Source organism: Chiloscyllium plagiosum, unplaced genomic scaffold, assembly GCF_037043375.1.
Source record: "Chiloscyllium plagiosum isolate Xiang-an unplaced genomic scaffold, Cpla_swu_hap1 HiC_scaffold_25, whole genome shotgun sequence".
Classification (NCBI taxonomy): domain Eukaryota; kingdom Metazoa; phylum Chordata; class Chondrichthyes; order Orectolobiformes; family Hemiscylliidae; genus Chiloscyllium; species Chiloscyllium plagiosum.
Genome location: NW_028270163.1, coordinates 59,299,757 through 59,323,673, shown reverse-complemented (window position 1 = coordinate 59,323,673; position 23,917 = coordinate 59,299,757). Strand labels below are relative to the sequence as shown.

The following is a 23,917-nucleotide window of genomic DNA, read 5'->3' as shown; positions in this document are numbered from 1 at the left end:
ACCAGAATTGCATGCAGTATTCCAAAAGTGGCCCCTAACCAATGTCTTGTACAGCCGCAATATGACCTCCTGTACTCAGTGCTCTGACCAATAAAGGAAAGCGTACCAAACGCCGCCTTCAGTATCCTATCTACTTGGGCCTCTACTTTCAAGGAGCAATGAACCTGTACTCCAAGGTCTCTTTGTTCAGCAACACTCCCTAGGACCTTACCATTAAGTGTATAAGTCCTGCTAAAGTTTGCTTTCACAAAATGCAGCAACTCGCATTTATCTAAATTAAACTCCATCTGCCACTTCTCAGCCCATTGGCCCATCTGGTCCAGATCCTGTTGTAATCTGAGGTAACCCTCTTCGCTGTCCACTACACCTCCAATTTTGGTGTCATCTCCAAACTTATTAACTATACCTCTTATGTTCACATCCAAATCATTTATATAAATGATGAAAAGATGGACCCAGCACCGATCTTTGTGGCACTCCACTGGTCACAGGCCTCCAGTCTGAAAAACAACCCTCCACCACCACCCTCTATCTTCTACCTTTGAGCCAGTTCTGTATCCAAATGGCTAGTTCTCCCTTTATTCCATGAGATCTAACCTTGCTCATCAGTCTCCCATGGGGAACCTTGTCAAATGCCTTACTGAACCCCGTATAGATCATGTCTATCACTTTGCCGTCATAAATCCTCTTTGTTACTTCTTCAAAAAACTCAAATCAAGTTTGTGAGACATGATTTCCCACACACAAAGCCATGTTGACTATCCCTAATCAGTCTTTGCCTTTCCAAACACATGTCAATCCTGTCCTTCAGGATTCCCTCCAACAACTTGCTGACCACCAACATCAGGCTCACCGGTCTACAGTTCCCTGGCTTTTCCTTACCACCTTTCTTAAACAGTGGCACCATGTTAGCTAATCTCCAGTCTTCCAGCACCTCACCTGTGACTATCGATGATACAAATATCTCAGTACGAGGCCCAGTAATCACTTCCTTAGCTTCTCAGAGTTCTAGGGTAGACCTGATTAGGTCCTGGGGATTTATCCACCTTAATGCGTTTCAAGGCATCCAGCACTTGCTCCTCTGTAATATGGCCACTTTTCAAGATGTCACCATCTATTTCCTTACATTCTGTATCTTCCATGACCTTTCCATAGTAAATACTGATGCAAAATACTCATTTAGTATCTCCCCCACCTCCTGCGGCTCCACAAAAAGGTCACCTTGCTGATCTTTGAGGGGCCCTATTCTCTCCCTAGTTACCCTTTTGTCCTTAATGTATTTGTAAAAACCCTTTGGATTCTCTTTAATTCTATCTGCCAAAGCTCTCTGCTGTCCCCTTTTTGCTGTCCTGATTTCCCCCTCAAGTATACTCTTACTGCTTTTATACTCTTCTAAGGATTCATTCGATCTATCCTGTATATACCTGACATATAGGTAAAAACAATGACTGCAGATGCTGGAAACCAGATTCTGGATTAGTGATGCTGGAAGAGCACAGCAGTTCAGGCAGCATCCAAGGAGCAGTAAAATTGATGTTTTGGGCAAAAGCCCTTCATCAGGAATACAGCCCCCCCACCTTACTAGTTTTAATCCTCCTGAGCAGCTCGAGCAAATTTCCCTGCCAGTATATTAGTCCCTTTCCAATTTAGGTGCAATCCATCCTTCTTGTACAGTCACTTCCATCCCAAAAGAGATTCCAATGGTCCAAAAATGTGAATCCTTCTCCCATATACCAGCTCTTCAGCCATGCATTCATCTTCTCTATCCTATTCCTGCCCTCACTAGCTCATAGCACTGGGAGTAATCCAGATTTTACTACTCTCAAGGGCCTCCTTTTTAAATTCCTGCCTAACTTTCTGTAATCTCCCTTCAGAATCTCAACCTTTTTTCTTCCTATGTCGTTGGTTGCAATGTGTACCATGATCTCCTGCTGGCCCCTCTCCCCCGTGAGAACATTCTGCACCCTCTGAGACAGCCTTGATCCTGTCACCAGGGAAACAAGACACCATTCTGCTTTTTCTCTGCTGGCCACAGAAATGTCTGATTGTACTTTGGACTAGCGAGTCCTCTAACACAATCCTATACCTGACATATGCTTCCCTCTTTTTCTTAACCAAACCCTCAATTTCTTTAGTCATCCAGCATTCCCTGTACCTACCAGCCTTTCCTTTCACCCTAACAGGAATATACTGTCTCTGGATTCTTGTTATCTCATTTCTAAAGGCTTCCCATTTTCCAGCCGTCATTTTACCTGCCAACATCTGTCCCCAATTAGCTTTTGAAAGTTCTTGCCTAATACCGTTAAAATTGGCCTTTCTCAAATTTAGATCTTTAACTTTTAGACCTGGTCTATCCTTTTCCATCAGTATTTTAAAACTAATAGAACTATGGTCTCTGGCCCCAAAGTGCTCCCCCACTGATACCTCAGTCACCTGCCCTGCCTTACTTCCCAAGAGTAGGTCAAGTTTTGCACCTTCTCTAGCCGGTACATACACATACTGAATCAGAAAATTGTTTTGTACACACTTAACAAATTCCTCACCATCTAAACCCTTAACACTATGGCAGTCCCAGTCTATGTTTGGAAAGTTAAAATCCCCTACCATAATCACCTTATTAGTTTTACAGATAACTGAAATCTCCTTACAAATTTGTTTCTTAATTTCCCTCTGACTATTAGGGGGTCTATAATACAATCCCAATAAGGTGATCATCCCTTTCCTATTTCTCAGTTCCACCCAAATAACTTAGCTCGATGTATTTCCGGGAATATCCTCCCTCAGTGCAGCTAGAATGCTATCCCTTATCAAAAATGCCACTCCCCCTCCTCTCTTGCCTCCCTTTCTATCCTTCCTGTAGCATTTGTATCCTGGAACATAAAGCTGCCAGTCCTGCCCATCCCTGAGCCATGTTTCTGCAATTGCTATGATATCCCAGTGTCATGTTCCTAACCATGGCCTGAGTTCATCTGCCTTCCCTGTTAGGCTCCTTGCTTTGAAATAAATGCCGTTTAATTTATCAGTCCTACCTTGTTCTCTGCTTTGTCCCTGCCTGCTCTGACTGTTTAACTTCTTTTCTCAACAGTACCAGTCTCAGATTGATCTCTTTCCTCACTATCTCCCTGGGTCCCACCCCCCACCTTACTAGTTTTAATCCTCCTGAGCAGCTCTAGCAAATCTCCCTGCCTGTATATTAGTCCCTTTCAAAATTAGGTGCAATTTGCCCTTGTACAGATCACTTCCATCCCAAAAGAGATTCCAATGGTCCAAAAATGTGAATCCTTCTCCCACACACCAGCTCTTCAGCCATGCATTCATCTGCTCTATCCTATTCCTGCCCTCACTAGCTCGTAGCACTGGGAGTAATCCAGATTTTACTACTCTCAAGGACCTCCTTTTTAAATTCCTGCCTAACTTTCTGTAATCTCCCTTCAGAATCTCAACCTTTTTCCTTCCTATGTCGTTGGCTGCAATGTGTACCATGACCTCCTGCTGGCCCCTTTCCCCCGTGAGAACGTTCTGCACCCTCTGAGACAACCTTGATCCTAGCACCAGGGAAACAATACACCATTCTGATTTTGCGCTGCTGGCCACAGAAATATCTGTCTGTACTTTGGAATAGCGAGTCCTCTAACACAATTGATCTCTTGGAACCCGACGTACCCGTCATTATATTAGAGTCTGTCTCGGTTCCGGAAACTGGGCTGTTTGTGCTACGTTCCCCTGAGAATCTGTCACAACATACATTTTCCAAAACAACATCCCTGTTTGAAATGGGGACAGCCACAGAAGTCTCCTGCACTACTTGCTACCTCTCTTACTTTTTTCTAGAGTTGACACATCTATGTGACTGTATCTGCAACTTTTGTCCTTTCCTATAACTGCCATCCATCACATCCCCATGCTCTCGTAAGTTCCTCATTGCCTCTAACCGTCGTTCCAACAGTTCCATTCGATCTGATGGGATTCACAAGCAACAGCATTTATTGCAGATATAATCCTCCATAACATGTCAACTCTCCCCAAACTCCCACATCCGAGAAGAAGAGCATATCACACTACTAAGGGCCATTTTGCTTCTTCCAATCTGCAGTCCCAGAAAATAGCACCATGTTATTCATCTACAAAATACTGCTCCAGGCTTACTTAATGCTTACATTTTTAAGTTTAATCAAGAGACATAGATCAATCAAACATATATAATCAAGAAAGATTCACTACTATTCAGTACTGCAGACTTGCAGCAAGGCCCCAAGGTGACATTTAAACCTATTCACTCATCTCTTTGCTGTGACCTCTCCCAAACAGGTGAAGCAGAAGAGCTGCAGTTGGAGTGCCTTACTCTTCTGCTCCATCTCATATACCATTTGAACCACCGTATCTACCTGCCCTGGTAATGTCAGTGATCTCTGGATAAGCATATCAAGGTCCATCTGATTTTCAATGCTTTCCAAGCTCTGACCATTCACAACGGAATCTCTTATCTGTTAGACCTCAAAGTGTATTACTGCACACTTTTCAGAATTGAATTTAATATGGGAGCAATATTGAGACCATTGATTAGCATGATAGCTCACTGTAACCTGTTCCTGCTGGGCATTCAGAGAAAGTGTTCTGCAATAATCACAACAGTAGCATTTTGCTTTGAATGGGGCTAGCCGTCAATTAAGAAATAGTTTGATAGAATTGTATAATGCAGAAGGAGACTGACCAGCCCATTTTGTCCGCACTAGCTCTTTGCCAGCTCTATTACCCAACAAACCTACACATTTCCCTTTCAGATATTTACCCAGTTCCTTTGTGAAAGTTACCATCCAGTTTGCTTCCATTTCACTTTATAGCCGGTGCACTCTAGATCATGACTTACACAAAAGAATCAATAGCATCTCACATCAGATATCAGGTCAGTTATAGTTTGTGAATGGATGGATATCTGACAGTTACTATAGGCCTGACCTGACCTGGCTCGTATGATCAAGGAGCTGCTGACAGCTTGTCTCCAGTTCTGCCCTCCATGCATGTGAGAGCGGCTCAGCCTGACAACCCTTCAAGCTTCTCCCTTGCTTCCTGTGGAGCAGATCTTTGTCCAGGCTTGTCGGCTTTTTGTAGTGACGTTACTGAGAGCAGTAATACCGTACTTGGAGAGTGCACTGTATCCTGTCTCAGCACATTGCAGCAGCTTGAACCCTCCCAGTTGTGACTCTTGAGATTCCAACCTCTCTGTGCAGCCGATGGTGCACGATTTAAAGATGTGGATTTAATGAGCACAATTTTTGTTTATTCAAATCTCTACGTGTACACAGTTCCATTGAACCAAACAGTTCCTAAGCTCTCACCAGCTTCACCCTCTTTAATCCCATGACTTCTGCTTTTAATGTCGGTATTTTTCAGGAGCGGCATTATCTTTCTGCAAACAAGACCAACAAGATTCAATCACTGATGTGGGTGATTGCCCATTTATTGCCCATCCCTCATTGCCCAGAGGGCAGTTTAGAGTGAAGCACATTGCTGTGGGTCTGAAGTCGCATGTAGGCCACACCTGGTCACGTTGGCAGTTTCCTTCCCGAAAGGACATTAGTGAACCAGATAAGTTTTTCTGACGATTGACAATTATTGTCTCGTGCCTCCTTAAAACATGTTAGACAACTCCAACCAGGATGTTGAGTATATTTGCCCAGGTATTCCACCATACTGATCCAGTCAAATCGCTATCAACACAAACTGGTACCACTATAAACAGACTCAACATTATTAGGAAACACATTCTACTAACATGTTCGCAACAATGCTATGTGCAGCCCTATTTGTCCCCTAAGCTTACAATACTTCCTGACTCTCTTGTAGATTTATGCAGTTTATGACTCACTCTCTCTGGCTTTCTCTCTCCATGGGCTCTTATCTATTATGCAGCCTCCTGTGTGATACCCTGTCAAAGGCCTTCTGGCATCAGCTAGCTTGTTTTGTCTAACTTGTTCCACTGTCGATAATGCTCTGCTTGTGGATTTGTAGTTGTGCTGTGGGTAATCAGACAGTCTCATCCTTTTGCGAAATATGCCTCTAATCTAATGGAATACTGGCTAGGTAGAACTGTTTATGAAAGACAGCTCATTTTAGCTAAAATACTGGTAAAATTTGTGATGAATTCCCAAGCTTTCAGCTTTAAGAATGTCAGTGGGTCATCGTCCACTCTGCATGTGATTCCACTTGTGTGATAGTGTGGAATAGACAATAGGTGCAGGAGTGGGCCATTCTGCCCTTCGAAACTGCACCACCATTCAATATGATCATGGCTGATCATCCTTAATCAGTATCCTGTTCCTGCCTTATCTCCATAACCCTTGATTCCACTATCCTTGAGAGCCCTATTCAACTCTTTCTTAAATGAATCCAGAGACTGGGCCTCCACTACCCTTTGGGGCAGAGCATTCCACACACCCACCACTCTCTGGGTGAAGAAGTTTCTCCTCATCTCTGTCCTAAATGGTCTACCCCGTATTTTTAAGCTGTGTCCTCTGGTTCGGCACTCACCCATCAGCGGAAACATGTTTCCTGCCTCCAGAGTGTCCAATCCTTTAATAATCTTATATGTCTCACTCAGATCCCCTCTCAGTCTTCTAAACTCAAGGGTATACAAGCCCAGTCGCTCCAGTCTTTCAGTGTAAGGTAATCCCGCCATTCCAGGAATTGACCTCGTGAACCTACGCTGCACTCCCTCAATAGCCAGAATGTCTTTCCTCAAATTTGGAGACCAGAACTGCACACAATACTCCAGTGTGGTCTCACCAGAAGAACCTCTTTGCTTCTATACTCAATCCCTCTTGTTATGAAGGCCAGCATGCAATTAGCCTTCTTCACTACCTGCTGTGCCTGCATGCTTACCTTCATTGACTGGTGTACAAGAACACCCAGATCTCTTTGTACTGCCCCTTCACCTAAATTGATTCCATTTAGGTAGTAATCTGCCTTCCTGTTCTTGCCACCAAACCATACATTTATCCACATTAAACTGCATCTGCCATGCATCTGTCCACTCACCTAACCTGTCCAGGTCACCCTGTAATCTCCTAACACCCTCCTCACATTTCACCCTGCCACCCAGCTTTTTATCATCAGCAAATTTGCTCATGTTACTGTTAATACCATCTTCTATATCATTAATATATATTGTAAAAAGCTGCGGACCCAGTACTGATCCCTGCTGTACCCCACTGGTCACTGCTTGCCATTCCGAAATGGAGCTGTTTATCACTACTCTATTTCCTGTCAGCCAACCAACTTTCAATCCAAGTTAGTACTTTGCCCCCAATACCATGCGCCCTAATTTTACTGGAGAAAGTGAGGACTGCAGATGCTGGAGATCAGAGCTGAAAATGTGTTGCTGGAAAAGCGCAGCAGGTCAGGCAGCATCCAAGGAACAGGAGAATCGACGTTTCAGGCATAAGCCCTGAAGAAGGGCTTATGACCGAAACGTCGATTCTCCTGTTCCTTGGATGCTGCCTGATCTGCTGCGCTTTTTCAGCAACACATTTTCAGCCCTAATTTTACTCACTAGCCTCCTATGTGGGACTTTCAAAAGCTTTCTGAAAGTCCAGGTACACTACATCTACTGGATCTCCCTCGTCCATCTTCAGAGTTACATCCTCAAAACATTCCAGAAGATTGGTCAAGCATGATTTCCCCTTCATAAATCCATGCTGACTCTGACCTATCCTGTTACTACTATCCAGATGTGTCGTAATTTCATCCTTTATAATAGACTCCAGCATCTTTCCCACCACTGAAGTCAGACTAACTGGTCTATAATTTCCTGCTTTCTCTCTCCCACCTTTCTTAAAAAGTGGTACAACATTAGCCACCCTCCAATCCTCAGGAACTGATCCCGAATCTATCGAACTCTGGAAAATAATCACCAACGCATCCACAATTTCTCGAGCCACCTCCTTCAGTACCCTGGGATGTAGACCATCAGGCCCCGGGGACTTATCAATCTTCAGACCTAACAGTCTCTCCAACACCAATTCCTGGCAAATATAAAGTGAGGCATGAGCAAGGAGACATGAGCCCCCACCATTGGTTCGCTCAGCCTGGAGATGAGTGAGGGGCAGTTCAACTGGCTGCACTCTCTTGGTTGAGGTCAGGTAGATCAGGTGGCTTTTGCTGCCTGTCACTCCCATTGGGTGGTCAAGCAAAGTGCCTATTGTGATATCTTTCCTGAACTCTCAGGACTCTGTTGAAGGCTAGCTTCTTGAGTGATTTCTTCACACCAAGGGTCCATACCCTGATGAAGGTGAGAATGTTGGACTAACGTGATTGCTTGCATGAAAAACTAGTTTCTTTGTTCTGACAAGTTTTATTGCTTCTTGATAGATAAAGCATTGTAGACATGCCAACTACACCAGACCGTCACATGTAAAGCTAACAGCATCACAGTTCCATCCAGCTGCTCAAGTCATCATGACTGCTGGGCTTGATCAGTCCATCTCACTCTTTCAGGTAGGCTTTCCAATCCTGCCGCCGCATGGAGTATCAATACTGAATGTTTATCCTGTGCCCTTTTGTGTAAGTGTAGAGTGCTTGATAGTGTTTGTGGCCCATGAGCCAGACTGATTCAGATTAGTAGCTACCAATGTTCATTCCACTTCAGGTTGATGAAAAGACAAACCCCAAGATACAGAGTATTCACCTGGAGCGGTTTCCTGTGTACAAAGCTCGCTTCAGTGCAGATGGAGAGCAGGTTATCGCCACTGCCATCAACAACAAGATGTTCTACATGTACAATATGATGGCTGGGAAAATCATTCCTGTCTACAATGTCAGAGGTGAGAATTCCTGCCCTTCTAAAACTATCTTTCCCAGAACATCCAGTCTCCTTGAATAGTTGGCAAAAAGTTTGACACATTGACAATCAGAAGTCCGCATTAATAATTAAAATCCTCGAGTTCACTTTCACAGAAATCTGTCACCTTGAAGAGTGGGTTTAAAACACAAGAAAAGGGGAAGCTGAGCAATAGATAGAGAAGATAAATTGCATTGGGGAGTGGAAGGTGAGGTTGGATACAATGTGCTCACGTTTTAACAAGGTATGTGAAGGAAGCAAATGCAGCAGAAGATCAAGTAGAGTGTGGAGGGTTCCAAAGAATACAGGTGTGGCTAGTAAAAGATCAATCTCTGGAGCAGGAGAGGATGAGAACAGAGATCCAGTGAAGGCTATGGTGAAAAATGAACTTCAAAAGAAAGTTACAATAGAAATGTGAAAAATAAGAAACTATTTTGCAGCATTATTCCATCACATAGCAGCATGCGGAATAAATGGATAATACTGAGCTCTGTTTCCACGATCTCACTTGTATTTTTCTGGATCAGCTTGCATTGCAGAGCTTCTTGACACTGGTCTCTGTGGAATGGGGGTGTCACCTCTTCTGCCTTGTGCTATAGTGTGAGAGGAGAAAGTGTCTGACCTGCTGTTGTGCAAGAATTGTTTTGTATACATCTTGAGGTTAGAGAGTAATTTTGAAAATTCGGGTGTCCTGCGTATTGAAAGTATCTCATCTTCCTGACTGTTTCACGAGCAGTCAAGCAGCTACCTGTTGCACTCAAGTGCTTCTCTGTTTCCCAGCAATGGAAAGATATATGTCTCTGTAATTTTCTTTTATTCATTCACACGATATGGGCATCATTGGCTAGGGCAGCATTTATTGCCCACATTGGAGCCACATATAGGCCAGATCAGGTAAGGACAGCAGTTTCTTTCCATCAAGGACCGGGTGAACTCGATGGGTTTTGCCAACAATCAACAATGGTCATCATTAGACTCAATTCCAGATTTTTATTGAATTAATTTATGCAATTTGAAATTCAGGATTTGAACCCAGACCATTACCTGGGCCTCTGGATTAAGAGTCTAGCGATAATGCAACCTGGCTATCTCCCTTGTCATGTTAGAGAGAGAGAGAGAGAGAGAGAGAAAGCTAGAAGTCATTCATCACCCCAGAGATGCTAACACTATTCTCTCCACAGGTACTGCCTGACCTGCTGAGTATTTGCAGCATTTTCTTTATCAATTTCAGACCTCCGTCTTCTGCAATATTTACTGCAAGCTTACATCAGGCATGGTTACTTCTCCTGAAATCTCTCACTATACTCTTGTCTCTGAAGCTTTTTGATTTTTGTGTTTGTAGGGTTAGAGGAAAGGAAAGTTAAAGAGTTTGAAGTTTCACCAGATGGCTTGTTTCTGCTGCTCCTTGGGACTTCAGGGTATCTGCACCTTCTCTCCATGAAGGTAAGTTGCATAGGATCAACTCTGTAAGCTCCTGGGTTAGTTGAAATCACTAACCATAAATTGGCTATGGTTAAATGCAGCCTTGATGTCGAGGGCTGTCGCTCTCCCCTCCCCTCTGGATTTCAGCCCTTTTGTCTATGCTTGAACCAATGCTGCATTGAGGTCAAGAGCTGAGTGACCCTGGCGAAACCCAAACCGGGTGTCACTGAGTGGACTGCCTACATTTGCTCTCACCTCGGCTGTCCCAGACATTATTTTAATCACTAACTTCAATAGCAAATGACAAGTTGGATCTCTCTAGTGTCTTTAACAGAATAAAACTGAAAACAGAATTGTACTGTGACACAATATGCAACTTCATGGAGCAGTATATCCCCCACTCTACCATTACCATCAAACCAGGTGTTAACGCAAGTTCAATGCAGAGTGCAAGAAGGCGTGCGAGGAGCAGCACCAGGTGTACTGAAAAATGAAGTGAATACTGGATGAGCCTTCAAAACAGGACTATCTGTGTGCCAAAAGGTGTAAGCAGCAAGTGATAGACAGGTCTAAGTGAGTCCACAACTAAGGCATCAAATCTGAACTCTGCAATCTTGCCACATCCAGTTGTGAATGGTGGTGGACAATTAAAACAATTCACTCAAATATCCCCTTTCTCAATCATGGAGGAACCTAGCACATCAGTGCTAAAGATAAAGCCAAAGTATTCACAACAATCTTCAGCCAGTAGTGCCAATTGGATGAACCATCTTGGCCTTCTCAGTGGTTCCCAGCATCACAGTTACCAGTCTTCAGTGAATTTGATTCATGTAGTATGAAGAAATGATTAGGGGCACTGGATGCTGCAAAGTCTATGGGCCCTGACAACATTCCAACGATAGTACTGAAGGGGCTAGTTTAGTTTGAGAACACGGTTGGCGTGGGCTTGATGGACAGAAGGCTCTCTTTCCATGTTGTAAGGCTGTATGACCTGTGCTGTTCCAACACAGCGACCTGAGGTGACCAGGGGTGAGAACGGGAGTCAGTGTCTGGGACAGCCGAGGTGAGAGCAAATGCAGGCAGTCCACTCAGTGACACCCGGTTTGGGTTCCGCCAGGGTCACTCAGCTCTTGACCTCAATGCAGCATTGGTTCAAGCATAGACAAAAGGGCTGAATTCCAGAGGGGAGGGGAGAGCGACAGCCCTCGACATCAAGGCTGCATTTAACAGAGACATCAAGGAGCCTAGCAAAGCTACAGTCAGCTTTCATCGGGGGGAAAAGTCTGTTCTAGTTGTAGTCATAAAATAAATTGATGCTAAGTAAGGTGGTCATGGTTGTTGGTGGTTGGTCATCCCATCTCTGCAGGAGTTCCTCAGGTTAGTGTCCTTGGCCCAACCACCTTCAGCTGCTTCATCAATGCCCACCCCTCCATCATGAGGTCAGAAGTTTGACATGGGGGCATTCACTGATAATTGCACCATGTTTAGTACTGTATGTGACTCTGCAGAGAATGAAGCAGTCTATGTTCAAATATTAACGGGACCTGGACAATAGCCAGGTCACGTGTCAGGCAATAAGCATCTCCAACAAGGGAGAATCTAACTACTGCCCCATGACATTCAAGGGCATTATCACTGCTGATTCCCCACTATCATCATCCTGTGGTTGCCATTGACCAGAAACTGAACTGGACTCTGTGATGGAATACTATTCAGTTGCCTGGCTGAGTATAGCTTCAAAAGGCTTGATACCATCAAGGGCAAAGCAGCCAGTTAATTGTCACTGCACTCCATCACTGACCCTCTTTAGCAGCAGTGCATACCATCTATAAGATGCTCTGCATAAGTTCACCAAGGCTCCTTGGGCAGCACCTTCCAACTCCCACAACTAGTTTCATTTAGAAGGACAAAGGCAGCAGATACACCATACCTCCAAGATCCACCTCCCCCAAGCCCCTCATCATTCTAACTTGGAAATATATTGCTGTTCCTTCACTTTCGCTCGGTTAAAATTCTGGAACTCCCTCCCTCACAGCATTGTGGGTTTACCTTCAGTACATAGACAACAGTGGTTCAAGAAGGTAGCTCACCACCACTACCTTGAACACCAAGGAAACCAGAGCTGCCAGTTAACATCCCATGAGTTAATTAATAACAATATCCCAAACCCTTCACAAGACAGGTGTAGAAGAAAATCTGACTCCAAATTTTAATCTGTTCTTGCAGTTCAGTCAAAGGAATAGTGTTTACGAAACTTCTCCAAGGACAAAAGAACAGTAAAGAGGTAGAGGGATGTAGGGTGAGAACGCCAGACCTTGGGGGCCAGACAGCTCAATGCACAGCCATAATGGTGGAGTGAGTCACATATATCAAGGGTGCTCAGGAGGTTCAAATTAGAGGAGCGCAGGAATCTCAGGATAAACTTGCAGGCAAACAAATGTTGTATACCATTGTTGAACAAATGCCATCCTTCAGTGACCACTTTTGTAGACTGTCTCTTTCACCAAAGTTTAGAATTCATACATAATTTTATCAGAATTTCCCATCTGAGTAGAACTTCCAACTTTCCCATCTGTTAGCTACAAACATATTGGTGTAATTGCTGAGTCTGTAAACTAAGGCATTTTACTTTTTGAGCTGTCACTTTTACCAAGCACTCCATAAAATGGTTAAAAATGCATGTGTTCACCATGTGAATGTGGATGTGGAGATTATGTGCCCAGTAACTCTGGGAATACTCGTGGGTTGGTCTGCAGTGCTGACAGGACAAATTAATTAGGTTTCACCACTTCCTTGTTCATTATGCACATGGTTCCTGAGATGAAACTGCAGTGTTATTACTTTGCTCTGAAAATTACAGGTCATCTGTCACATCAGATATGTGCTGCCTGGGAATTAGCACAGCTTAAATATTTCATGCTTGTGCAAATTAATTTCTGAATGGTTAGCAGAGATCTGTTCATGCTGAGGGCGAGAACAATTGTTTTTCTGCTTTCCTTGATTTTTTTTTTTTGGTGTTTTCTGCTTTTTACATTTATGGTCCCTAACATTGAGGAACATCCTTGTAGTGCTATACATGTGATCTGAGTTTGCTGAAATGGAGAGAAATGTTTTTAACCAGAGAGCTGTGAGCCTATGGAATTCTGCCACAGAAAGTAGTCATGGCCAAAAGATTGCATGATTTCAAGGAGGAGTTTGATATAGCAGCTGGTGCTAAACGGATCAAAGATGATGGGCGAATGCAGGAACAGGGGACTGAGTTAGATGATCAGCCATGATGATGATGAATGGTGGAGCAGGCTCGAACGGCCAACCCACCCTTCTATTTTCTATATATCAGTCAGTAGGGGAGACAGAAGGTGACATTCAGCCCCTCCCGTGCAGACACAACAGATTGCCCCGGAAGAGTGAGCCTAAAGGTTGGGACGAGGGAATCCTCAGTATGTCTCAGAGCTCCAAGATCTGGCAGGCTGCTGGGGAAGGTGGAAAGCATTGCCTGAGTGGCCACTTTTCATGTGTGGACCAAAATGTGATGTGGAAGGTGCACAGCTACACTTGCTGGTCATGCATCCACCTCTGACAGTCAGGGCTCAATAATCCTGACAGGTTTTCCCTTCAGCACCTAGGGAGGGAAGCTTGGAAAAGTGAATGAACTGAAGTTGACAATTATAATCTCCTTCCCCACCTACCAGGGATGAGTTTATCCTTCCCTGCCTCCCAGGCACAGACCAGGGATTGGTTCTTGCATGTCTGTCATTGTAACCTGTGTGTTCATGCTTGGAGCTCACCTGCTGCTCCATGTTTTGTGGGGCAGTAAATAATTTTATTTGATGGCCTAATTTTATGGGCAGCACAGTGGTTAGCACTGCTGCCTCTCAGCACCAGAGACCCGCCTCAGGCGACTCTCTCTCTCTGTGGAATTTGCACATACTCCCCGTGTCTGCGTGGGTTTCCTCCAGGTGCTCCGGTTTCCTCCCACAATCCAAAAATGTGCAGGTTAGGTGAATTGGCCATGCTAAATCGCCTGTGGTGTTAGGTGAAGGGCAAAATGTAGGGGAATGGGTCTGGGTGGGTTGTGCTTCGGCGGGTCGGTGTGGACTTGTTGGGCCGAAGGGCCTGTTTCCACACTAAGTAGTCTAATCTAATTTAATGTTTAATGCCAAACAATTATATTTCTGTTCCTTCTGCAGACGAAGGAATTTGTGGGTAGTATGAAGATTAATGGAAGGGCAATGGCAGCCACCTTCTCTCCTGATGGGAGTACAATCTACGCACATTCTGGTAAGCAAATATTCTCATCTGGTTTTAGATTTGAAAATAAGGGAGGGACTGAGATCAGTATCAGGCTGGGGTTCAAATAACTGTTGGGAATACAGTGTATAACCCGTTTGCCAATCAAGCAATTAGAAGAGATTAAAATAGTTTTTCTGTATGCAATTGGAAGGTTGTCCTCTAATATACATTGGTCTATGTTGCAACAGTCCTAGTTCCATATTTTCTTATCATCTATAAAAGTCACAACTCTTGCAGTTTTTGAGTCCTGTGCTGTAACTGTACAGTGTATCTAACCATGGATTTCACTGAGTGTGAAACAGGCTTGAAGGCTGAAAGACCTGCTCCTGCCCCTGTATTCTCTCCCCGTACCACCTGATCCCAATCTCTATCTGTACCACCTTCACCTCAGCTGTTTCAGTTGTCTCAATCTTCCCAGTTGCACAGCTCATTCCTGGTATATCAACATAAAATTCACTTATCAACAACAAGAACTGATGAAAGACTTATGGTCGAAATGTCAACTCTCCTGCTCCTTGGATGCTGCTTGATCGGCTGTGCTTTTCCAGCACCACACTTTTTGACTTTGTCCAACTAAAATCCGTTTTCTTTGCATCTTGAATGTCTTTATTTGAGTCACCTTTTACCTGTCTGAGATGTCAGGTTCTACAGAGCACTGCAAATGCAACAGATTTATTGAGTACCAGTGAAAGAGAGTTCTGGTTGAATTGGTCCATTAGCTGGCCCCTGAACAAATGTAATGAATCGCTGAGTTGCAGCATTTGTTTTTAACTGGTGTTCGTGATGGGTGGGGTAGGTCAGGATTGTACATTCTCAATTTCTAACCAGTTTCTATCCTCTTTATGCTGTTGTTCTAGATGACGGAGCAGTTTATATTTGGGATGTGAAGAGTAGGAAGTGTCTGACCAGGTTCATTGACGAAGGCTGCCTGAGAGGAATGTCTATTGCTGTTTCTCGGAATGGGCAATATGTGGCTTGTGGGTGAGTAGAATGTTGTCCTGAAGGTTTCTGACAGATAATATGAGTGCAATGCATCCTTTCCCACTGATTCACATTGTCAGTTTGCTCGCTGAGCTGGAAGGTTTGTTTTTAGACATCTTGTCACTGTACAGGGTAACATCATCGGTGAGCCTCAGGTGAAGCACTGGTAGTATGGTTGATGAAGGAACAGGCAATCACCTGATGAAGGAGCAGCGCTCCAAAAGCTAATGCTTCCAAATAAACCTGTTGGACTATAACCTGGTGTTGTGATTTTTAACTTTGTACATCCCAGTCCAACACGTATATCTCCAAATCAAGAATGTTACCATTAGCCTAGTACTCTGCATTCCTGTTACTACTTCCAAAGTGAACTACCTCACACCTTTCCGCATTAAACTCCATTTGCCACTTTTCAGTCCAGCTCTGCATCTTATCTATGCCCCTCTGTAACCCACAACATCCTTCAGCACTATCCACAACTCTGTCTATCTTAGTGTCATCGCAAATTTATTAACCCATCCTTCTACGCCCACATTTATAAAATTGACAAACAGCAACAGCCCCAAATCAGATTCTTGTGGCACACCACTGGTAACTGAGCTCCAGGATGAATATTTCCCGTCAACCACCACCCTCTGTCGTCTTCTAGCTAGTCGAAGGCTCTGATCCAAACCACTAAATTACCTTCAAGTGTGAAACTCCGTATTTTGTGCAATAGTCTACAGTGTGGACTTCAGGCCTTGCTGAAGTCCATATACACCAAATCAACCGCTTTGCCCTCATCCACCTGTTTTATCACCTCGCAGAACTCCGTAAGGTTAGTGAGGCACAACCTACCCTTCACAAAACTGTGTTGACTCTCCCTAATGAACTTATTCCTCTCTAGATGATTATAAATCCTATCTCTTATAAACTTTTCCAACACCTTACCCACAACCGAAGTAAGGCTCACTGGCCTATAATTACCAGGGTTGTCCGACTCCCCTCTTTAAACAAGGGAACAACGTTTGCTATCCTCCAGTCTTCTGACACTACTTCTGTCGACAATGATGACATAAAGATTGAAGCCAAAGGCTCTGCAATCTCCTTTCTGGCTTCTCAAAATCCCATCCAGCCAAGGAGTCTTATCTATTTTCAGATCTTCCAAAATTACTAAAGCTTCCTCTTTGTCAGCCTCAATCCCATATAATCTCGTAGCCTGTATCTCCGTATTCTCACTAACATTACCTGTTTCTAGTGTGAAAACTGACGAAAAGTGTTCATTAAGTGCTTCCCCTGTGTCCTCCGAATCCACACACAACTTCCCGCCACTGTCTTTGGTCCTAATCTTACTCTTGTCGTTCTTTTATTCCTGACATACCTATCCACCAACAACTTCTCATGTCCCCTCCTGGCTCCTCTTAGCCTTCTCTTTAGATCTTTTCTGGCTGACTTATAACTCTCCAGCCCCTAACTGAGCCTTCACACCTCATCCTCACATAAGCTTCCTCCTTCCTCTTGATAAGGCCTTCAGCTTCTTCAGTAAACCATGGCTCCCTCTCTCGACAACTACCTCCCTGCTTGATAGAAATATACTTATCAAGAACTCGCAGTAGCTGTTCCTTGAATAAGCTCCACATTTCAATTGTGCCCATCCCCTGCAGTTTCCTTCCCCATCCTATGCATCTTAAATCTTGCCTAATCGCATCATAATTGCCTTTCCCCCCAGTTATACCTCTTTCCCTGCGGTATATACCTGTCCCTGCCCATTGCTATTGTAAACATAACCGAATGATGGTCACTATTGCCAAAGTGCTCACCTACCTCCAAATCTAACACCTGGCTGGGTTTATTCCCCAGTACCAAATCCAATATGGCATCGCCCCTTATTGGCCTGTCTACATACTGTCAGGAAACCCTCCTGCACACACCGAACAAAAACTGACCCATTCCCAGTCAATATTGGGGAAGTTAAAGACCCCCATAACAACTACCCTGTTACACTCGCTCCTATCGGGAATCATCTTTGCTATCCTTTCTTCTACATCCCTGGAACAATTCGGAGGTCTATAGAAAACTCCCAACGGAGTGACCTCTCCTTTCCTGTTTCTTACCTCAGTGGGTAAGTCCTCAAACGTTCTCTCAGCTGCTGTAATAACAATGCCACACCCCCTCCTCTTTTACCATCTTCTCTGTCCTTGCTGAAAAATCTAAATCCTGGAATCTGCAACAACCATTCCTATTCCCCCCTCCAGCTATGCCTCTGAAATGACTACAACATCAAACTCCCAGGTACCAACCCATGCTGCAAAGTCACCCACCTTATTCTGGATGCTCCTGGCATTGAAGTACATGCATTTCAAACCAACATCCTGATTGCAGGTGCCCTCTCGTGACCTTGTAAACCTATCCCTGACCTCACTACCCTCTACCTCCTGTACACTGGAACTACAATTCAGGTTCCCATCCCTGTGCTGCGACAGTTTAACCCTGATGCTGAGGGGTCTGAGTACTCTGGAAATCATTTCCAAGATGTCTTTGATGTTTGATAATGTGGTTAGGGTTTCTGGGCACGTTGTGTCTGCTTGTTTGGGTTTGTGACAAATCAGCGGACTGTATTTATTGGGTACCTGTTCTTCTTGAATAAGGTATATAGGTATTTTTCTTCTACTGTTCATAGTTCCTCTGTGCTGCAATGTGTTGTGGCTCATTGAAATAATGTCCTAATGCAGCTTCATTTGTGGATGATTGTTTCTGTAGTTAAATATTTGTGTGTGTGTGCGTGCGTGCGTGTGTGTCTTTCCTGTAGATCCTGGTTTGAAGTTCTCCATTAACTTGAAGTTTTAAAGGTTTGCAAAGGCATCCTCCATGGATTCAGTGTCAGGCCCTCCTACTGATTCAGTTTCTCTAGAGTTTGGCTGAGTGGCATTGCACCTGATCACAGTAACAAAGGACATCCTAATTAATCTCAGTAACAGGGACATGGGAGGTTCAACCAGATCTGTTGACAATATGTGCCATTATACAGTGTGTTTGTTCACCTTAACGTCCTTATATACTCCAGGAGAGAACGTTTCTTCTGCATGATCTGAGAAATTGAGCATTAAACAATCTTCTTTAACATATTGAAATACATTATATTCTGAATTCCAGCACTGAGTTATTTGAGCTCTGCCATACCTCAAGTTTTGGGTTTTTCGGTGACGGTTTGTTTTGAGGGATTCTGAGTTCTCTCTGCTCTATCCTTAAGCCAAGCACAAACCACTCAACAGATATGATGTTGAGCTTTCCCAGCAGGATCAGAAAATAGCTCCGTAATCCTCCTTTAATCCATGGTGGATCTTTTACTTACTTATTGCTTTAGGTCCTTATAGTGGTGTTACGTCCAAGAGGATTACAAAACACAAGTCTCATTAGAGTTCCCTTCATACCATTTCCCTCTGCACAGTATGATCTGGGTTTATATATTCCTTTTGCTGTACCTAATCTGTGTATTTGAATTCTGTACAGTTATAAGCCTTTCTTTGTTTCCAAAATAAATATCACTCTTATGCCACCTCCACCCCCTTATCACAATGCTTTTACAATTGGGAGGAGTGCATTACTCACCCTTTTAATTAGGTTGACATGTGATTGTCAAGTGAGAATCAGTGACCCTCTGCTGTGCTTGTTACTCATGGAAATCCTCCGGTGTGAACGTGTGATGGTGAAGCTGGGGCACAATCTTTGTTCACCACATCTTCCCCAGGCAGTTTAACCACATGCTGCCTTGCTTCGCTAGAAAACCTGCATCATTTGTTACAGTTTAAATTAACATTTTTAACAAATGGATTTTGTGATAAATTAGAATTGACATTTGAGTTTGAATGGAGAAAACACAGTAAACATATTCTCACGGGTCCAAAATAGGACTGGATTTGTCAAGGAAATTGGCTATATTCAGGAGCGAATCTGGACCCAAGAGGTGGATTAGGCGTTTAGCCTGTCTTACCCTGTGAACAAGTTCATCTCCATCTTAATGAGATAAATACCTCATTCAATATGACTGTGGCCTGGATGATCTGAGAGAGTGCAGCATTGCAGGAGAGGCCATCTTTATAGTGTGGAGCAATACCAGCTCATGAGGATACCATGGAGCCCTTTGAATAGCTCCTCCTGGTGTCAAAATCAAAACATCACCCTCAACTAACAGATTCCCAAAGTTCTGCAGCACTGGGTGCTTTATCTGTCCTCCTGCCTGGATCTGTTGTAGAAAGGTTGATAAGAGATTATGATTGTTAGATTAGTCACAGCTCTATTAATGCAGCATCACATGACTGAGGATGATGGAAAATGGGTGGTAATTTCTTCTCTTATAGTATTTCCTTTAATTCTAACTAACAATGGAAAGCAGCTTCATGACTCGCTCTTTACTTTCCCTAACAGGTCCAGTTCTGGAATTGTGAATGTTTATTCCCAAGATACCTGCCTACACCAAACTAAACCTAAACCTGTGAAAGTTGTCAGGAACCTGGTTACCGCAGTGACATCACTAGCCTTTAATCCAACAACAGAGATCTTAGCGATTGCCTCTAAGTCCACAGACCACGCGGTCAAAATGGTAGGTGATGTTTCTGACCAATACCTAATGGAGAGGACAGCATTTTTAATTCGGTTTGAAGCAAAGACATTGGAGGAACTGAATTCTTATTTTTCACTGAGGGTTGAGATTTTGGAATTCTCTTCCTCAAAAGGGAATGTAGAATCTATAAATATTTTTAAGACCAAGATCGATGGATTCTTGATTACCAAGGGGAAGAAAGATTATCCCGGAGATAGACAGGAATGTAGAGTTAAGGTTGAAATCAGATCAGCCACGAATGTATTACATGGTAGAGCATGAAGGGTTGAGTGGCCTCCTCTTGTTTGTATGTTTGAAATTGTCCCCTGCACAGCAAAGCCCAGATCATTAATGTAAAGGTATGGGGTACATGCAGGAAGTTGGCACAAGGTAATGATGCTTGTTTGAAGGGCTGGTACAGGCACAATGGGTTGAATAGCCTCCTGTGTCATAACAATTCTGATTCTGTAATTTTAGGGCTATGCCCCCTTGTCGTGGAGTCTGCCACGAGAGGAATTAGTTTCTTTCTCTTTGTGCTGTTAACTTATTCAATCGATAAATCAGAGTCTGAGCTGTTGTAGGTGAGGAGCACTAGCTTCAGTTCCACTCGGACAGTTTGGTCATCAATGATACTTTTGTGGCTGTGTGACGTGTCCTTGTTAAGCAAACAAGGCTGAAGAGAAAGTTATTGAGCTTAAGCTTTTTTCTTCTCTACCCATTTTCTTTGATTAATGAAGCCTTTCAATGTTCTGCTCAATTAGCTTACTACAATGAAATGAGGGACTGACTTATACGCGTTGATTTTTAATCAGCTCTGGTAGACTTCCTTCAGCCAAAGAGGAATCCTCGTGACCCTCATTGATATTCATGCAGCTCTCACACTGGTTGGGATCATGAACGTTTGTTGCACAATTATACTTTGTTTGGCCAACATAAACCAGATGGAAAATATAACATCTCAGGTAAACTTATAATTGTAGCTGTAGTGTTATTTAAATACTTTTAGAATCCCTCATTGCTTGTAAAGCGCAGTAGAACATGGCACATCTCAATGTTTAAGGAGTCTTTGGATGTGCATTTATGATGCCAAGGCGTGCAAGGCCAAGTGCTGGAAAATGGGATGAGAATAGTCATTTAGTTGTTATAGATCTGCATGGACACGATGGGCTGAAGGGTCTTTTCCTGTGTTACAAATCTCTGACTCTTATGACATTGTTGGGGAGTAAAGCTGCATGTGCAGATGACCTGGGAGATGGTGTTCTTATGCTGAGGTTTAAACTTTGTAGCTCTGTCAATCATGATGGTATCATCTCTGTCCTCTGTGACCCGCTTGGCGTTACTGAGGTGACTCTTGTCACCTTCAGTGCTCCGTCCTTCAGTTAAGCCGGGTCGATGCTGTAGAAGTACGCAGTGAACAGAGGGGTCAGCCACACCTCAGTGGTCATAACGACAGCTGGAGGGAGCTTGGAATCACCTCCTCCATAGGCAGATAAATGGGGAATTGTGGAGCAATCTTCCTCATATTTAAAAAAAACTAGAAGAAAGTGAGGACTGCAGATGCTAGAGATGTGGTGCTGGAAAAGCACAGCTGATCAGGCAGCATCTGAGGAGCTGGAAAATCGACATTTCAAGCATAAGCCGTTATACATGAAACGTTGATTAGATTAGATTCCCTACAGTATGAAAACAGCCCTTTGGCCCAACAGGTCCACACCGACCCTCTGAAGAATAACCCACCCAGACCCTTTCCCCAACTCTATATTTACCCCTGACTAATGCACCTAACACTATATGGGCAATTTGGAATGGCCAATTCACCTGATCTGCACATCTTTGGACTGTGGGTGGAAACTGGAGTACCCGGCGGAAACCCACACTGACACGGGGTGAATGTGCAAATTCCACACAGACAGTTTCCCGAGGATGGAATTGAACCCGGGTCCCTGATGCTCTGAGGCAGCAGTGCTAACCACTGAGCCACTGCGCCGTCCTGCTGTGCTTTTCCTGCACCACGCTCTCGGCTATTTTTTAAAAAAGCTGTCCAGCCTATCATATTCCTCACACTTGCAAGTGTTTCTGATGAAAATGAGGCCAATGTGACATATGTCGCACTCACTTCAAATAAAACAGCAGCATGTCAGAATTCACCAGGAGGAAGTCCCAGCCAAGAAGAATTTGCTGAACATTATACTCAGCTCCTCTGATGGAACGAGCTGGAGCTTTACAAACAGCTATCAACCAAAATGTCCTGAGAAATCATAGCTAGTCCGTTTATGGAGGAAGCAATCTCCTGAACTACGGAAGGGCCCTGTTAAACTCAGCTCCACATCAACAAGCAGATCTTACAATGTGTACCGGATCTCCCACTATTCCATGGGGCATCAGCTGTACCCCAGAAAGTTTGTCATTGCAGTCCTAAGGTGTGGAGGTCACAACATGATTTTCAGTGCAGTGAGGGTTTCTGCCTCCTGCAATCATTTGGAGCTTTAGTTCAGGCTTATAATTGATATTTGTGTCTGTGTGGAGTTTGCAAATGGGCAGCACGGTGACTCAGTGGTTAGCACTGTTGCCTCATAGTGCCAGGGACCCGGGTTTGATTCCAGCCTCGGGCGACCGTCTGTGTGGAGTTTGCACGTTCTCCCCATATCTGCGTGGGTTTTCTCCGGGTGCTCCGGTTTCCATCCACGATCCAAAGATGTGCAGGTTAGGTGAATTGGTCATACTAAAATAGCCCTTGGTGTTCAGGGATGTGTCGGTTAGATTGCATTCGTCGGGGTAAATATAAGGTAATGTGTTTGGGGAATGGGTCTGTGTATGTTACTGTTCGGAGAGTTGTTGTAGACTTGTTGAGCCGAATGGCCTGGTTCCGCACTGTAGGGACTCTAAAATTCTAATATTTGAACTGAAGTGTTTCTTAATAAATAATTCTCTATTCTACAGATCCACATCCCATCTTTTACGGCATTTGCCAATTTCCCAGTGGTTGGTCAGAGGGCTATTTACTTGGCGCAGGAAATGGACTTTTCCCCCAGGAGTGGCTTCTTTTCCATAGCCACGAACCGAGGCAAAGCCTTGCTGTACAGGTGTGCTTAACATAAGGCTTACTATACTGACCATGGCTGTCTAAGTGTGGTTCATACGGGTGTCTTGTTTTGGGTTGTGTATTCATCGTGGATTCACGCATATTCCTTGGGAGCAGTAGTTTGGAGGTTAATGCTTCTGTCATTCCTCTTTCTTGTTAATCTACTCTGACTGATAAGCTTTCTCTTCAGCTACTGGTTTGTGGTTCAGGCTGATGCACAGAACTTTCCCACAGCTGCTTGACTTTTGTGGAGGTCTCTCCAGATATGTTGATAGCTGTCTTTGAGAATTCTGTCCTTGTATGATAAGCTGCAAACTGGGGTAACCACCAAGCAATTAGGATTGGAATTTAGCTTATTTCAGTGCCCGATCACAATCTGACTTCACTCTTGCTTAGGAAATTTTCATTTATATCTTTTCTTTTGACTGATTCACTCATTCACTCACTCACTCTTTGTCTCCTTTTATCTTTTTAATTATCTATCAGTATCCATTTCTCTTTCTCTCTCTTTCTCTCTCTCTCTCTCGCTCTCTCTCTCTCTCTCTCTCTGTGTCTGTCTCTCTCTCTCGAACGCTGTGTCTGCCTGTCTCTCTCTGTGTGTGCCTGTCTCTCTCTGTGTGTGTGCCTGTCTCTCTCTGTGTGTCTGCCTGTCTCTCTCTGTGTGTCTGCCTGTCTCTCTCTGTGTGTCTGCCTGTCTCTCTCTGTGTGTCTGCCTGTCTCTCTC

At 43.9% G+C, this 23,917-nt stretch overlaps 2 protein-coding genes across 2 annotated transcripts in view; one reads left to right on the top strand and one right to left on the bottom strand.

Annotated features, from left to right (window-relative positions):
* The window catches only part of LOC122562312 (nucleoside diphosphate kinase), a 682,191-nt gene that overhangs the window by 20,432 nt on the left and 637,842 nt on the right, over positions 1–23,917 (bottom strand). The gene's annotated exons all lie outside the window — the stretch shown is intronic.
* Positions 1–23,917, top strand: part of utp18 (UTP18 small subunit processome component) — a 50,213-nt gene that overhangs the window by 14,287 nt on the left and 12,009 nt on the right. The window contains exons 6-12 of the mRNA XM_088000771.1: positions 8,368–8,493; positions 8,645–8,819; positions 10,179–10,279; positions 14,449–14,539; positions 15,409–15,532; positions 19,937–20,111; positions 23,052–23,194. Coding sequence (XP_087856897.1) covers positions 8,368–8,493; positions 8,645–8,819; positions 10,179–10,279; positions 14,449–14,539; positions 15,409–15,532; positions 19,937–20,111; positions 23,052–23,194 — 935 coding nt within the window. The remainder of the gene's footprint in view (positions 1–8,367; positions 8,494–8,644; positions 8,820–10,178; positions 10,280–14,448; positions 14,540–15,408; positions 15,533–19,936; positions 20,112–23,051; positions 23,195–23,917) is intronic.